The sequence below is a fragment of the Fusarium subglutinans genome (assembly GCF_013396075.1).
Source record: "Fusarium subglutinans strain NRRL 66333 chromosome Unknown NRRL66333_c0000241, whole genome shotgun sequence".
NCBI classification, from domain to species: domain Eukaryota; kingdom Fungi; phylum Ascomycota; class Sordariomycetes; order Hypocreales; family Nectriaceae; genus Fusarium; species Fusarium subglutinans.
Window position 1 is genome coordinate 54,218 of NW_023502304.1, and position 13,353 is coordinate 67,570.

The 13,353-nt window shown below is 48.6% G+C and overlaps 6 protein-coding genes across 6 annotated transcripts; 3 read left to right on the top strand and 3 right to left on the bottom strand.

The window, feature by feature from the left end:
- Nucleotides 1–80: 80 nt before the first annotated feature.
- On the bottom strand, nucleotides 81–961 carry FSUBG_11939 (transcriptional regulatory STB4; the record flags this gene model as incomplete). The annotated part of the gene is made up of 3 exons (XM_036676675.1): nucleotides 81–723; nucleotides 780–872; nucleotides 924–961. The coding sequence occupies 3 exons, from the start codon at nucleotides 959–961 to the stop codon at nucleotides 81–83; spliced, it is 774 nt and encodes a 257-aa protein (XP_036532594.1).
- A 1,216-nt stretch (nucleotides 962–2,177) lies between these two features.
- On the top strand, nucleotides 2,178–3,932 carry FSUBG_11940 (maltose permease; the record flags this gene model as incomplete). The annotated part of the gene is made up of 4 exons (XM_036676677.1): nucleotides 2,178–2,410; nucleotides 2,464–3,494; nucleotides 3,547–3,799; nucleotides 3,848–3,932. 4 exons carry the CDS (start codon nucleotides 2,178–2,180, stop codon nucleotides 3,930–3,932), a joined length of 1,602 nt encoding a protein of 533 aa, XP_036532595.1.
- Nucleotides 3,933–4,766: 834 nt separating this feature from the next.
- Nucleotides 4,767–5,178, top strand: FSUBG_11941 (uncharacterized protein; the record flags this gene model as incomplete). Its single annotated transcript, XM_036676678.1, has 2 exons — nucleotides 4,767–4,905; nucleotides 4,958–5,178. The coding sequence occupies 2 exons, from the start codon at nucleotides 4,767–4,769 to the stop codon at nucleotides 5,176–5,178; spliced, it is 360 nt and encodes a 119-aa protein (XP_036532596.1).
- A 298-nt stretch (nucleotides 5,179–5,476) lies between these two features.
- Nucleotides 5,477–6,372, bottom strand: FSUBG_11942 (pyruvate decarboxylase; the record flags this gene model as incomplete). The annotated part of the gene is made up of 3 exons (XM_036676679.1): nucleotides 5,477–5,747; nucleotides 5,798–6,230; nucleotides 6,312–6,372. 3 exons carry the CDS (start codon nucleotides 6,370–6,372, stop codon nucleotides 5,477–5,479), a joined length of 765 nt encoding a protein of 254 aa, XP_036532597.1.
- Nucleotides 6,373–9,156: 2,784 nt separating this feature from the next.
- Nucleotides 9,157–9,792, top strand: FSUBG_11943 (uncharacterized protein; the record flags this gene model as incomplete). The annotated part of the gene is made up of 1 exon (XM_036676680.1): nucleotides 9,157–9,792. The coding sequence occupies one exon, from the start codon at nucleotides 9,157–9,159 to the stop codon at nucleotides 9,790–9,792; it is 636 nt and encodes a 211-aa protein (XP_036532598.1).
- Nucleotides 9,793–10,414: 622 nt separating this feature from the next.
- FSUBG_11944 (capsule biosynthesis phosphatase) lies at nucleotides 10,415–12,841 on the bottom strand (the record flags this gene model as incomplete). Its single annotated transcript, XM_036676681.1, has 4 exons — nucleotides 10,415–11,674; nucleotides 11,724–12,186; nucleotides 12,242–12,435; nucleotides 12,503–12,841. The coding sequence occupies 4 exons, from the start codon at nucleotides 12,839–12,841 to the stop codon at nucleotides 10,415–10,417; spliced, it is 2,256 nt and encodes a 751-aa protein (XP_036532599.1).
- Nucleotides 12,842–13,353: the final 512 nt, after the last annotated feature.

Genomic DNA, 13,353 nt, shown 5'->3' on the forward strand with positions numbered 1-13,353 from the left:
CGATAACATGAAGCTACGCCACCTCTCGTTTCGTGAGAATACTTCTCAAGTCCGTGCAAAAAGGTAACAACAGTCTCACGTCAATCCTCAGGAAGAACTAGCCGCGCAGTGCCGGACCGGAATTGGATGCTCCGAGCAGCCCCAATTAGTATCATGGAACACGATGTACTATTTCGAATCCATATCCACAGTCCATGATCAAGCTTACTCATTCGATCCACAGCCTTAAGTCTCCAGGCACAATAATGGAGACCCAGAGAGGCTATACTGACTATCTCATCAACTAGAGCGTTATGGAGTTCAACCTCGTAGTTAAGAGACAACCGTACGAACGGCCGACACAGAAGCTCCTTGATCAAGAGATACCGCGAACGAAGGATTCTTTTATAGATATTCGTCTCGGGGCAGATAGTTGCATCCGGTGGCGGGAACGATATCTCTGGTGGTAGGGACAGATACCAGTCTTGTAGCTGTGAGCCGAAAACCTCATATGATCGGAGTAAAGACCTGGCTTGTACTTCGCTGGGGCACGCAGAGATCTCAACTTTGGCGTCGACGATGCGGTTGATCAAATGGCGGGCGGCAATGTCAGCGAGGAAGTAGTACCAAGCTATAGTCTCGTCAAAGACGCACTTCGCTGCTGGCGGCGACGGAAACGTGAGACGATCCTCGATGTGTTCGAGCATTGAGCCAGGCAAGCTGGGTATCTCGTAACGAATCTCGCTATATACGGGCAGGTTTGTTAGCAAGCGGACATACAAGCAATGCTTCTCGCGTACACTTCTGATTTATATGCGGTGTAGAAGATGCTTTGCTTGATCGCTTGTGGACCGGAAGGGGTGCTCCCTGGCCAGGAAGGCATGGTAGATTCCCTATGAGCTGTATAAGCGTTGACTGGGCGTCGTTGATCGATGGTGTCTTACCTAGCCCAGATCGCAGAATAACACGAGTTTCCTGCCATGGTGAAATATCTCCAGGCCTCGAGTGGTTGTAAATTGCACATGAACCAGATGCTGCAACTCAGTTCAGTATATTTGCCTCTGGAAGAAATATGAGCCGCAAGAGACATGTCGTCTGAACTTACCCTGCCAGACACAAACACTGGGCTGATTCCAATGTATTGTGACTCATGGCCCTTCCAAGCCTTTTACACGCGACGCTCCAATACCTATAAGCAATATCCGTAGTATGCTCAAGGTCCCAACTATTATGTGTCTTTGGTGTTTCGACAAGCGGGTCCTGACACAATGCGCCGATGGCGCAAACAAGGGCAACAAGACAAGTCTACGTCGTCCAGTCCAGGCCATTTTCCGAAACTTTGGTAATATACTGGTCGAGGACAGCGACGTCTAGAATGGGGTTGACGCTGTGGACAGTGCTGAGATAGCATTGCTGTAATCTTTTCAGCTCTGGGAAACTTATTGGGGAGTAGCTCGTCCGCGATGCGCTCAAAGGTTTGAGGCATGGGAGCTGCGGGCTCGGAAGTGCTTGCTTCCTGGACCATGTTGCCTGGAGAAGATGGTGATAGCCAACGTATCTGGGCGAAACGAACTTGAGGATAATAGTCCAAGGGAACAACAATGGACTGAAAAAGTCCGAAAACAACGATTCTCGCTCCAAGATAAACCGAGATTGATAAAAGATTCACTTTCATGGCTCTGGGAATTGAATTGATGCCCATCACCATCTGGATCTGATTGGTGGTCGGGGAGGCTCCCCGAAGTTAGCACCACATTTGGACAACATCAGAGTTCTAGAGCCGCCACTGAGCAAACGCTTCAATATTTCTGCACTAGCTTCACGGTAAGATCCAGTAGGAAAAGCATTTGCGAAAATCGATCGCACAATTCAACCCTTCACAACATCAGTAGCCCAACTGGACCACACGGCTAAAGTATTAACCAGAGCTATGCAGCCTCTTTGACGCCCGTGATCCTACCTGTGTACCCCATACCGTTGCATCAGCTGCCACCACTCAAAGAACAGACTATAGTCCGTGACCTTTGCCCCCGGTAAATCTCCCCGACATCTCGTGCAAAACCCTTTCGACAACCCCATGGGGAAAAAACATTAGATCCATATTGTCGGATCAGACGAGAATACTTAAAGGCATGCACCCGACAGCCTGTTGATCTACATCACTCACACATCCTCGCCATTCATCAACAACAGCCAACATGTCCTCCATCAAGTCTAAACAACAAGTTGACACCTCCAAGCTCGATGATGAAGTCGGCGAATTTCACGTCGAACAAGCCTTCAAAGCTTCCGACGTCAAAGTCCAAGAAGGCCAGCTTTCCTCGGGCTACGAGAACCTGAGCTTATGGCAAACCGTCAAGGTCTTCAAAGTTGCTACGGCGTTTTGTTTCGCCGCTGCTTTCAGCGCTGCTACCGATGGATATCAGATCGGGTGCGTTTCTTCCATCTCTTTTACTATGCACATGTCATGCTAATCCGAGCCAGTATCAACGGCAGCATCATCGCCAACAAAGGCTTCGTCCATCAATTTGCGACTGCTACCAACACCGACGGAGACGAATACCTCACGGCTCCAATCCTAGCTGGTTGGAGCTCCATCATGTCCGTCGGTCAAATCATCGGCATGTTGACGATTCCCTTCCTATCTGATAGATATGGCCGCAAGACTGCTATGTGGACCTACTGGACTATCCTTGTCAGCAGTGTCTTGTGCGAGACTCTAGCCAGGACTTGGCCCGTTTGGCTCGCAGCTAAGCTCCTCGCGGGTGTCGGAGTCGGCTCCCTTCAATCGACTCTGCCCGTCTATATCTCCGAGTGCGCACCTACCCGTATCCGCGGAGGCCTTCTCATGTGCTACAGTCTCTGGTGGACTATTGGATCTTTCTTCGCCTACATCGCCCTGCAGCTACTGAACCGAAAGAACCCCAACATTTGGCTCACACCTATTTACACCCAATGGGCTCAAATCAGCATTATGTGTATCATTTACGTCTTTCTCTCAGAGTCGCCTGCTTGGTGCGTCAGCCGCGGTAACGCAGAAGGCGCCAAGAAGCAGCTGCTCAGGCTCAATCGCGGCGTCGTCGACTATGATGAAGAGCATCAGTATCAGATCATCGTGCAGACCTTTGAGCATGAAAGAGAAGTTGCGGCTCAGCAGAAGAAGGAGCACTGGTATGCCATCTTTCGTGGAATCGATGGTCTTCGAACTGTTATCTCGCTGTGGCCGAATCTGACCCAGCAATTCATCGGCCTTACACTTTTTGCGACCTTTGGAACCTATTTCTTCCAGCAAGCCGGCCTGGCTGACCCCTTTACGATCAAATGCATCACGTCTTCCATCAATATCACCACCCTATTGATCGTTGTTCTGGTAGCTGATAAGATTGGACGACGCCGCATCTCATGCTACGCCACGACGCTTTCATGGACATCCTGTGTGGTCATCGGAATTCTCGGTCTGATTCCCAGAACAAACGTGACTTCGAACATCTTTGTTCTCTTCGTATGCCTTTGGAGTAAGTCTCTTTCTCTATCCAATAGTCCGGCTGTGATACTGACAGTCTTCAGATGTTGGGATGATCTCTAACGGTGCTGCTGGTTGGGGCTTCATAGCTGAGATCTCGTCTCTGCGTCTTCGACCTTATACAGCCGGCTTTGGTGCTGCGTGCACTTGCGTTGCTGGAGTCGTCATGAATTTGCTCACTCCATACATGGTCAACGCCAACAAGTGGAACTGGGGCTTCAAGACTGGCTGGTTCTACGCTGGTGCCGGACTGCCCTTCCTTATCGGCACATGGCTTCTACTTCCCGATACATCTGGGTAAGTCACAGAACATCAAGGAGTATACAGAGCACTAACACGCGCTAGACGAACTGCGGCTGAGGTCGATGAGCTTTTCGAGAGGAAGATCAAGCCTTGGAGGTTCAGCAAGACCAAAACCGCTTCAGCCTAACGGTCTCTACTATCCGGAAACTTGGACTGCCTGAGAGTAAAGGTCGCTTTAGCTCAGCTGGCCTTCAGTTTCTTATCTCAGCGATTGTACTCATCTATGATCACCGCGTCAGAAAGCTAGGGTAGATAGTGCATGTTATTGACAATATGATCCAGTTTTCATGGTGGTTTTCAGACCTGGACAGCACTGTTGTAGACACTCCAATAGCCGGGTAGCCTTTTGGTTGGCATTGATGGTGTCTCTTAGAAGTCTCTGCTCGGCGAAGTAATAGTGATACCTCAGATTGGGAAACGAAAAAATATTCAATGATGGTACAAATGATTAAGAAAATGACTGGCATTTGAGGGGATGATTTGTGTTTTTCATCCGTTGCTGGAGCTGCCCATCATTTGAACACCAACAAACCTTGGCACTTGATGAAGGCGCAAATAATCATCTTGAGCTGTAAATTAAATAGTGTCGCACCTCAGCTAAGCCACTTACTACCAAATGGTCTGCCCAGACACGCTAAATTCCAATATGGCTGAGACATTGGAATCGAGACCAAAGCCTCAATAGCTCCAGACAACCACTTGAGAAGATCACTCTCCACTCACGAGAAGCTGATTGGTATGTACTTTCAATAATCAGCCAGTCAAGGCTGACTTATCTTTGTTGGTTTAAGCTGTCAGCCAGCCACGATTTCTACTTCGAAGCGAATATTTCGCTGTATTTTAGACGCTGACCCGAACCTATATAGACTCCGCACAATTCATACATTATCCTTCAGCAATTGCCTATCTTCCAAAATCTTTTTTCACCGCACAAGTCACGTTACGTTACGTGTCTATCGAAATGGTCCTCGAAAAGGGAAACAAGATCTTCATCCCCGCTGACCAGCTTACAACCACAGAGGTTAAGATAGAATGGACCTTGCACTTCTCCGATCGCACAGCACAGTACTACGCAGTTCCTTTCTTCAACAAAGATCAAGGTACGAATGCAATAAAAGCCTTAATGAACTCCCCATACTGAAAATTCGCCAGGCAATGAAGAGAGCGTCATATTTATACAGACGACGTATCTCGACTCTCTCAGGAGCAAGAGTGTGCCGGGAGATGATCTGACGGTCGTTGTTGATAATTCCTTTCAATACAGTCTGAACCACGAGAAGACTAAGCGCTGGTTGGTCTACCATGATAAGAGGAACAACGTCCCACAGGCAAGTCAAGAGATTCGTGCTGTTGTAGAGAAGTTGGAATACTGACATAATCTAGTGGCGATTTGCCGTGGGCCTCATTTCTACGCTTGGCGACGACGCCCGCAAATTTGGCGGGGGTTTCTTCCCTGATCTTGATCTGAGTAAGATGACGCTATTCTTCAGTGACTATCCCCGTGACGTTAGGTGATGCAATAGTCTAGTAATAAATGGACCTTTGTGGATTCTCTCAACGCCTATTCAATGAGCAAGTCGATGCAAAATCTTGTCTGGACAATCAGTGTGGCGTTTTCATTCTGCATCTTGCCGCGAGTCATGTATACAGCTCCGAAATCTGACCGCAGTCTTATTTCGACTCGTTGGGTGTGATTCCAAGCACGACAGCCTGGTAGTTCGCACCAGGATTGGTAGCCCCCGCCATTGCCAAGAATATCCCATCCTGCCTCCCAGAGTATGTGTAGAAGTTATCATACGTCCCTGTGAGCGTAGTACAAGTCGTTTCAAGAGTATCAAAGTCAAGGGTACAGGTTTTCGCAGGGACGGAGCAGTCAAGCTCCTGATCGCGCGTTTGCTCGCATGTAACCAAGGCATAGTCTGGCTGGTTGAGCATATTGTTACTACAAGTCCTGAGCAATCTGGCATCCCATCCGTTCCATATTGAATGCACAAGATGTTTCCGTTGACGTCTATAGCTCTGTTGGTCGTTGAGTCGATAGAAAAGGTCAGACGGTAGTTAGTAGATGGGTATTGCCACCCAACAAAGAAGCCAGCTGATTGGTATCCTAGCAGGTATTGGCCATCCACTTGAGCGCCTTTTCCAACAACGTCGAAGGTAGGAATTGGTTCGAAGGCTGCTTCGGTTGTGGTGGCTTCAGTGGTCGTGGTTGTAGCAACGGATACTTCGAGATCGGTGGTCTCTGCTAATGAAGTTGTTGGGGCAGTGGTTGCTGCCGTGGAGTCATCATTTGAGGTTGAGGTTTCGATGGTGCGCGAAAGGTCGACGGAAGTGGCTGTCGCGAGCCCCGTTGTAGTAGTCTGAGGCTCGGTATTCGTGGTAGACGGGAGGTTTGAGGTGGCAGACTCAACAGTAGTAGTGGTGGCTGTAATGATGTGAGTCATGTTCAATCAGTCTCATCGCAAAGAGTTTTACTGACTTGAGTCCCTTGAAGAGCGAGGCTTACAAACGCTAGCGAACGCTGGACTTGCCGCCAAAGCAGCTGCACAAAACACTGTGAAACGCATGTTGCCTATAGAGATTGAACGAATGACGGGAAGACAAAGCGAGTGACAAATCAGAGACCAAAAAAACAGCAATTGCGCACAGAGAGAGTTTTATTTGTCCTCCGCCAAAGGGGTGACGACGACGGGAGGTTGCATCTGGTAGCCGTCCACTAACTCAGGGACTAGTGTTTGAGAACCTGGGAACCCAGTGAGAGGCCGAGGAGAGGACACTATCGACTTTGCTAGCCGCAATTGACTGCCCCACGTCTAATAAGATCACCGACATGCGTCGGCTGGAGATCCAAGCCTGCTGTCTTGGACGTTACATGGGCCATAAAAGTGTACGGTTTAGAATGGAGCCGAATGGCTAAAGCAGAAGAGACGTCTGAAAGGCTGATTGGCCTTTCACCTTCCTGGGCTTGCGAACTCATGTTCACTGGTGAGGAATTGACAACCAAAGGTCTGGTAAATTTATACTAAATTAATATAAATCTTTTCTTTACTTACTCGACTGTGAGAAGTTAATCTAAGACTTCTCGCCATTAAGGATACAGGTCTGGATATTTTAAACATCTCCTCAAGCCTATACATAAGATTTGAGCGTGGGGACTACGTTAAGCGCACCTGCCAGTGCATTTCCTTGTGCTGTCCGAAGTATGTAACAATTGGAAGGCAATGTAACTGGAACCATAGGTTGTATGAGCTTGGGTAAAGTCATTGGTCACACTCCGAGACGAGCAGTACCGAGTCAACCGAGATCGATGTTCCCAGGATGGATAATGTCGGCAAAGAGCAGCTACAGACTGTTCCAGGTAAAGAGTTTGTGGCCCTCAAGGTTTTGAGAATGATAACAACCGAGCAAGGGGTTGGTCGTCTTGATGAGTAAACAGACCTTGAAGGATTGACTCACTACTCAACTTCAAGGCATAAAAGATTCGAGCCCGTGTTGGAAGAGGCCAGATCGAGTAAGAAGGAAGAACTAAAAAGACTCAATGACGGCCTTGAGAAGTTTGATTCGTTCACTGTCCAAGGAGATCGCCACCCGGCGGTAGTTAAGAAAAATCGCATTTGGTCGCCGTTCTAGCCTTTTGAAGCCCAATGGCACCACACATCAAGGGGAAACCCTGAATCTCGCAAACCATAAACAACATCCGTGTATGTAGTAAAATTCCTCAATACCAATACTACGGCAAATAGGCACCGGACTGATAAGAGAGGATGAAGGTTCCTTGGAACTCTTAATGGTTCTTATGATGATACGTCTCGTCTTGAAGTCGTGCGGCGACTTAAACTTCCAGAGTCCGTCTATCGAGACGAACCTGATTGGGCTGTCACCGCAAAATATTTAGACTCAGGCTTCCCTATACGTTAGCGAACTTTGCATTGGCTGACAGGTGATAAGCTTCGGAACATCAGGCGGTGATGAAGGCTAAATTGACCAGTTGATTGATAGCCTCGACTCTAAGATTTGGAAACGTTTTTAGAGACATTTTTATAGGCTTTATATCTGAAGCAAAGTTCATTTAGCCTTCCAATCGTAATGGGGTCAGATGTACAGAAGGAAAGCTACCGTGTCAGAACTCACACAGCGTGAATGCCATAGCATCTATCAGACCAATTGCAAGCTCTGACTCCGTCTTCTGTGCTCACTGCACACATATATCGCGGAAGCCTGCTCTTAACCTATCTACGGTCAACCTATCGTGGGCTCGTCTTTGCATACACAAACGCACTAACACTTTCTGTTAGTTTCACCTCATCAGCTCTCTCAACTCTACTGTTCCATCATCCCTCCTGATGCACCCAATCACACAACATCACAACTTAGACACTCCCACAGGTCTTTCAAGAGGTATTGCGGTAGATCCAAGTCTGAATATCAACCTCGACATCATACAGAACATTTCCAGAATGGGTACTTCAAACATTCGAAACACGGGCATGCTCTTCGAGCAAATCCCCCTGAGACAGGATGCGGCCTGGAATATGCCCACAGCCAATCCACCCAAACCTGCTCCGCCTACTCGAATCCAAATCGATTTTGCCTAGAAAAAGAGTGATTTGCCAGGAAATCGGCCCTATAGTCAGCAAATCCGAAGCCGAGGACCTCAAAGAGAGTTACATTGGCTGAGCAATATCGTCCAATCTTTCCGGGATTAAAGTCATTGTAGCTGTGTTTACTAAACCTTCAGTGAAATCATGGTTTCTTGCCACCAAATACGCTGTTCCTGTAATATCTGTATTCCGCTTGAGGTAAATAAACACTGTTTTTATAATTCAAGTTTAAACTTCCCCCACATCACTCTTGCTCGCCTTCGGGGTATAAAACGGCAGTCGTGCCCTTTCTTTCTGCCTTACTTTCTTTCCTCCTTAGCACACACTTGGACACTCAGCTTGAATCTGCCAAGTCAGGATTACTCAGATCTTCTGTTCCAAGTGCACTTCTCTGACACTCAAGTCTCCACTCTCTGCCTTGCCTTGAGTGCCTACACAAAAGCAGACACTGAGTTCTACTCTGACTGTCTCCCTCTCTTTGCTACACACATACCGCAGACACTGACTTCATCACGCCCTCACTGACTTTCTTACTCACAACTCACACATACTTTGTCTGTCTGTCTCTCTCTGCTATACACACATAGGCAAACACTTGCAGTCACTCATCCTTTCATCCTACCTTCGACTCGTTGGTACACACACAAACGCACCAACACTTTCTATCAGCTCTGTTGTTACAGGATCCATCTTGAAACACCTAGCCACACAATAACATCACATCTCAAACACTTTCTCAATACCTTCAACATGGGTAACAATCCATCTCAGCCAACCGGTCATTATCAAGCTGGACCCCAATATCAAGCTCCTCCTACCCATTTCAACCGTGGGTACACCATGAGGGAGACTCAGCATTTCAGAGGCGGGTATTCTCTCCGAGATCCCCCCAAGAAGAAGAAGATGGGTCTTGTTGGTGTCCCAGAGTCCTCTCCACCTAGCCATTCTTGCTACAGCCAAGGCTCTGACCTGGGCGTAGCAGCTGCACGAGCAGCGTTCTCGCACGCTCCTCAAACCTTCTCGCAGCCTTCCAGTGCGGCTGCGCCAATGGCGTGGACGCCACCTCCATCGAAGAAGCATTTCAAACAGGGCCACTCGTTGAGGGACACTCGCAATGTCTCCTTCACCTACCCCGAGGCTTCCAGTGCGGCTGCACCAACACCGTGGACGCCACCCCAGTCTAAAAAGCATTTCAAACACGGTCACTCGCTGAGGAACACTCCCAATGTCTCCTTTGCCAGCCCCGAGCCTTCTCACTTTGGCAGCAGAGCAGCTCCACAACAAACCTTCTCACAGCCTGCCCATAAACCTTTCTCTCATGGGTATTCTCTCAGAGAGCCTGCCAAGAAAGCGAACCATAGACGCTCTAAGAAGTCGTTCTGGTAGTCATTATCGCGGAGACAGGCTCTCTACGCCAGCCAAGTTGGTCATCTCCATTTGTGTTTGAGAATTGACGCAAACTTGCTCATTGGAGAAAGCTTACTTAGCTATTCCATACCATCGTTTATTTAAAAGGTCAGCTACGCAACACTTGCCCAGCAGTAGGCGGAGCAACGAATCACGAGCTGTGTCGACAAGGATTGACTTAGATGATACCCTCGGTGTGCAATATTGTCTTAAAATTGGAGTTCCTATGTGGTGTATTGTCTTGGTATCGAATTACATTTACGTTAGAAGTTTATTTCAGCAGAAAGGTTTTCGCATTGGCTGCAAAGTTTGGACTGAATTATTTACTCAGCTTGAATCAAATAAAAGTCTCTTGGCACTACTGCATTCTCTCTTAGATATCTGACTGCCTTTAGTGACTGTCGTAAACTGGCCTGTCCCATCTAGCGACACTGTGGACAGATACATGTTTCTGTCAATTATGCAGGCACAGACCTCAACTTAGTACACATACAAGAAGACAAGAATGAAGAAAGTGTTTAGTATAGCCGCCTATCTATCAAGGACTACCAATTTTAGTTGGAGAGGAAATAAATATACATTAATGATGCTACAGACAGAGTTAATAACCAATACCACCCGCCTTGTCCAACGTCTCCTTGCACATGCGTAGAAATACAGCTCCTAACTCCTTTCGGTGCAGAGGAATAAGGCTGAAGAATAGAGAGGCCGTGACGCGGAACAATGTCTTGCGATGTAGCCTCACGGAATAGTTATTCTTGAGGAAGTCAAAGAACTGTTCCTGCAGCTCATTCAACAGCTCAGTATCTGCCTCATCCAAGAGCGGCTTATCATCTTCCAGCGCCCCTGTGAGGTCATAGTTATTCGCACTCATGAAGAGAATGTAGTCATATCCGCATAGTGACTGCAACACCTTGCCGAGATCATAGTTGATGTCGCCCTCGGGAGTAAGGTAATTCTCCAGCTGGCACCGCACATCGATGAAGCTAACGGTTCTCTCATCATCTGAAATGATGGCGTTGCTAAACACGGGATCACCGTGGATGACATTGGCGTGAACGCCCTTCTCCTCAGCCTCATAAGTATCGAGGAACTCATCCAGCCGCGCAAACAGCGAGGCAGCTAATGGACCCAGCGCATCGTAGCGATCACGATGCTGGTAATATCGGCTGCGCAGTTTGGTGCCGTAGTTGGCGTAGATGTTGATGGGGTGATCACCAGGCGCCTTTGGTGCAAACTTGGCATCTAGCGCTTCGGGGACGTCCAAGACGGGCTGTGAAGTGGTATTTGGTGCAGTGTGGATAGTGTGCAGGGTCTCGAGGAATTTGGTTAGTCGACCTTTGGTGATGGAGCGGCCGACGAGGAGATGAGAGAATGTGCGCCCGCGACGGTTCTCCATGGTGATGCTGTAGGTTGAAGTAGCGGGGATGTAATCCACGCTGTAAACAGAGGGGAAGATACGAGACAGTGTAGGCGGCATGTGAGCGTAAAAGTACAGCTCACCGAGGATAGCCTCAGATTTGCTCGACTTGATGACCTTGTCTCTGATGATCTGGACAGTGTTGAAGTCGCGCGCAGCAATCATACCCGCCTTCTTGACATCCTCGGCAGAACTTCTACGGACTTGGCCGAGACGAGGTGTGACTTCGGGCTCGTCGAGGATCCAGCCGAGTTCACGTGCGGTGTCGAGATTGGCGTTGACGGCCAGGTCGTCGACGTACACGTCGGCGTAGGGCTTGCCGAAGTTGATCTCGTGGTAGGGAATCTCGTAGTCTGAGAGTTGCTTGAAGGTGACGAGGCCGACGTCGGCGAGGACCCTGCCGGGATTGCCAGAGTGAGTCTTCATTCTGCGAGCTGTTTGCTGGGAGGATGTTAGTATATAAGCAGGACGGTGAATATGCTGTACTTACGATGATGATGTAGTGGCCAGCCTTGTACAGTTGCTGCACGAGGCGAATATTCTTGGAGATGGGCGGGCATGTCGAGTAATCCCCCGAGACGGCGGGGACTCCCACGAGGGTCATGTCCAAGTCGAAGCAGAACCTGCGCTTCTTCAAAGTGGCGGGCATGCTATGGTTGTCTTTCTTGAGGGCAGCGAGGAGCTCCTGTAGCTGCTCTGGGGTGCCAACTACAGCAAAGTCCTTCTTCAAGAGAGGCAAGCCGATGAAGGGAACGCCGCTTTGGACCATCATGGAGATGACTTGTGAGGTGTAGTACTCGCCGACTTCAGCGCCGTCGGGATGTTTCATGTCGAGGTTCTCGGCGGCCCAGGTCTTGAGATCGGCGGCGGAGGGGAAGACGTAGGCTCCCGTGTTGGCCTTGTTGCTGATGGCTTTCTTCTCTTGGATGTCGACGATTCGCTCTGCACCGGGCCTGGCCATAGTAGTCAGCATCGGGAGGTAAGTTAAGAATGGGACGGGAGACTTACGATTCGTTTTCTGTCTGGATATAAGAGAAGATGGGCTTGTCGCCGTGGTCGATGAAGTAGAAGCAGCCGCCGTGACCGCTCGGTAGCTTGCGCACAGATGACAAGATGTCATTCCAATAAATCGTGTCGCAATCGAGAGATACTGTTCGGTGTTGCAAGTGCTCCTTGGTCATGCTCTGAGTGACCATGTATAGCTAAGGCGGGGGAGGCAGGTTAGGCCATGATCATTTGGGCGAAAGTGATGATTGGTGATTTACTTACAGTCTCACTAGCACCCTTCGTTTGATGCCTCAACAACAAGAGCTTCAAGTTAACCTTTGGAAAGTTCTTGCTGACGAGCTGACCGATTCTGAACTCATGGTCAATCTGCTCATTCACAGCGATCCATAGAGTGTCTTTGGGGCGGAGGCTGAGATTCTCGATCAACCACAGAAGCATTGGCTGCCCAACGATGTTGATGAGGGGCTTTGGGAAACGGTATCCTTCCTTGGCGAAGCGAGAGCCGATACCACCAATGGGGATGATGACATTGACAGGCTCATAGTCATCCGTGTGGCCATTAATGCCATTGATAACAGCTTTATCATGAATGTGAGGCATGATGAAAGAAGTGAAATTGTCACTGGGCTTAGACAATGAGGGGACCGATCGAAACAAATCTCGTGGTGGTCAATCTCTTTAAATTGTCCTTCACCAAGGGTGTCTTTTCACGGGAGCACCGTAATTCGCTCCGGTCATTCCAGACAGGAACTCCCTCCCCCCAAACGCACTCGGAGATGTTCGGGAGGCACGCCACTCGCTCCAGACTCACCCAGAACGGGTCACAGAACCCTGTGGCCATAGCTCTCGACCGAAACCGGGTTAGGCGTGCGCCAGAAAACGTTCTCGACGGGATGCACAAGGTTTGGCGTTAGTTCCATTACAGAAGCGGAAACCTAGCCAAGGAATGTTAAGTCGATTGTAGGGGCAGGGTTGCAAAATCGTTAGTAATTAGTAATAGTAATTACTAATTACTAATTACTAAGGGTTTTTTTCTATTAGTAATTAGTATTAATAATTAGTAATTAAAAAAGAAATTAGTTAGTAAATTAGTAACTAGTAATTAGTAATAA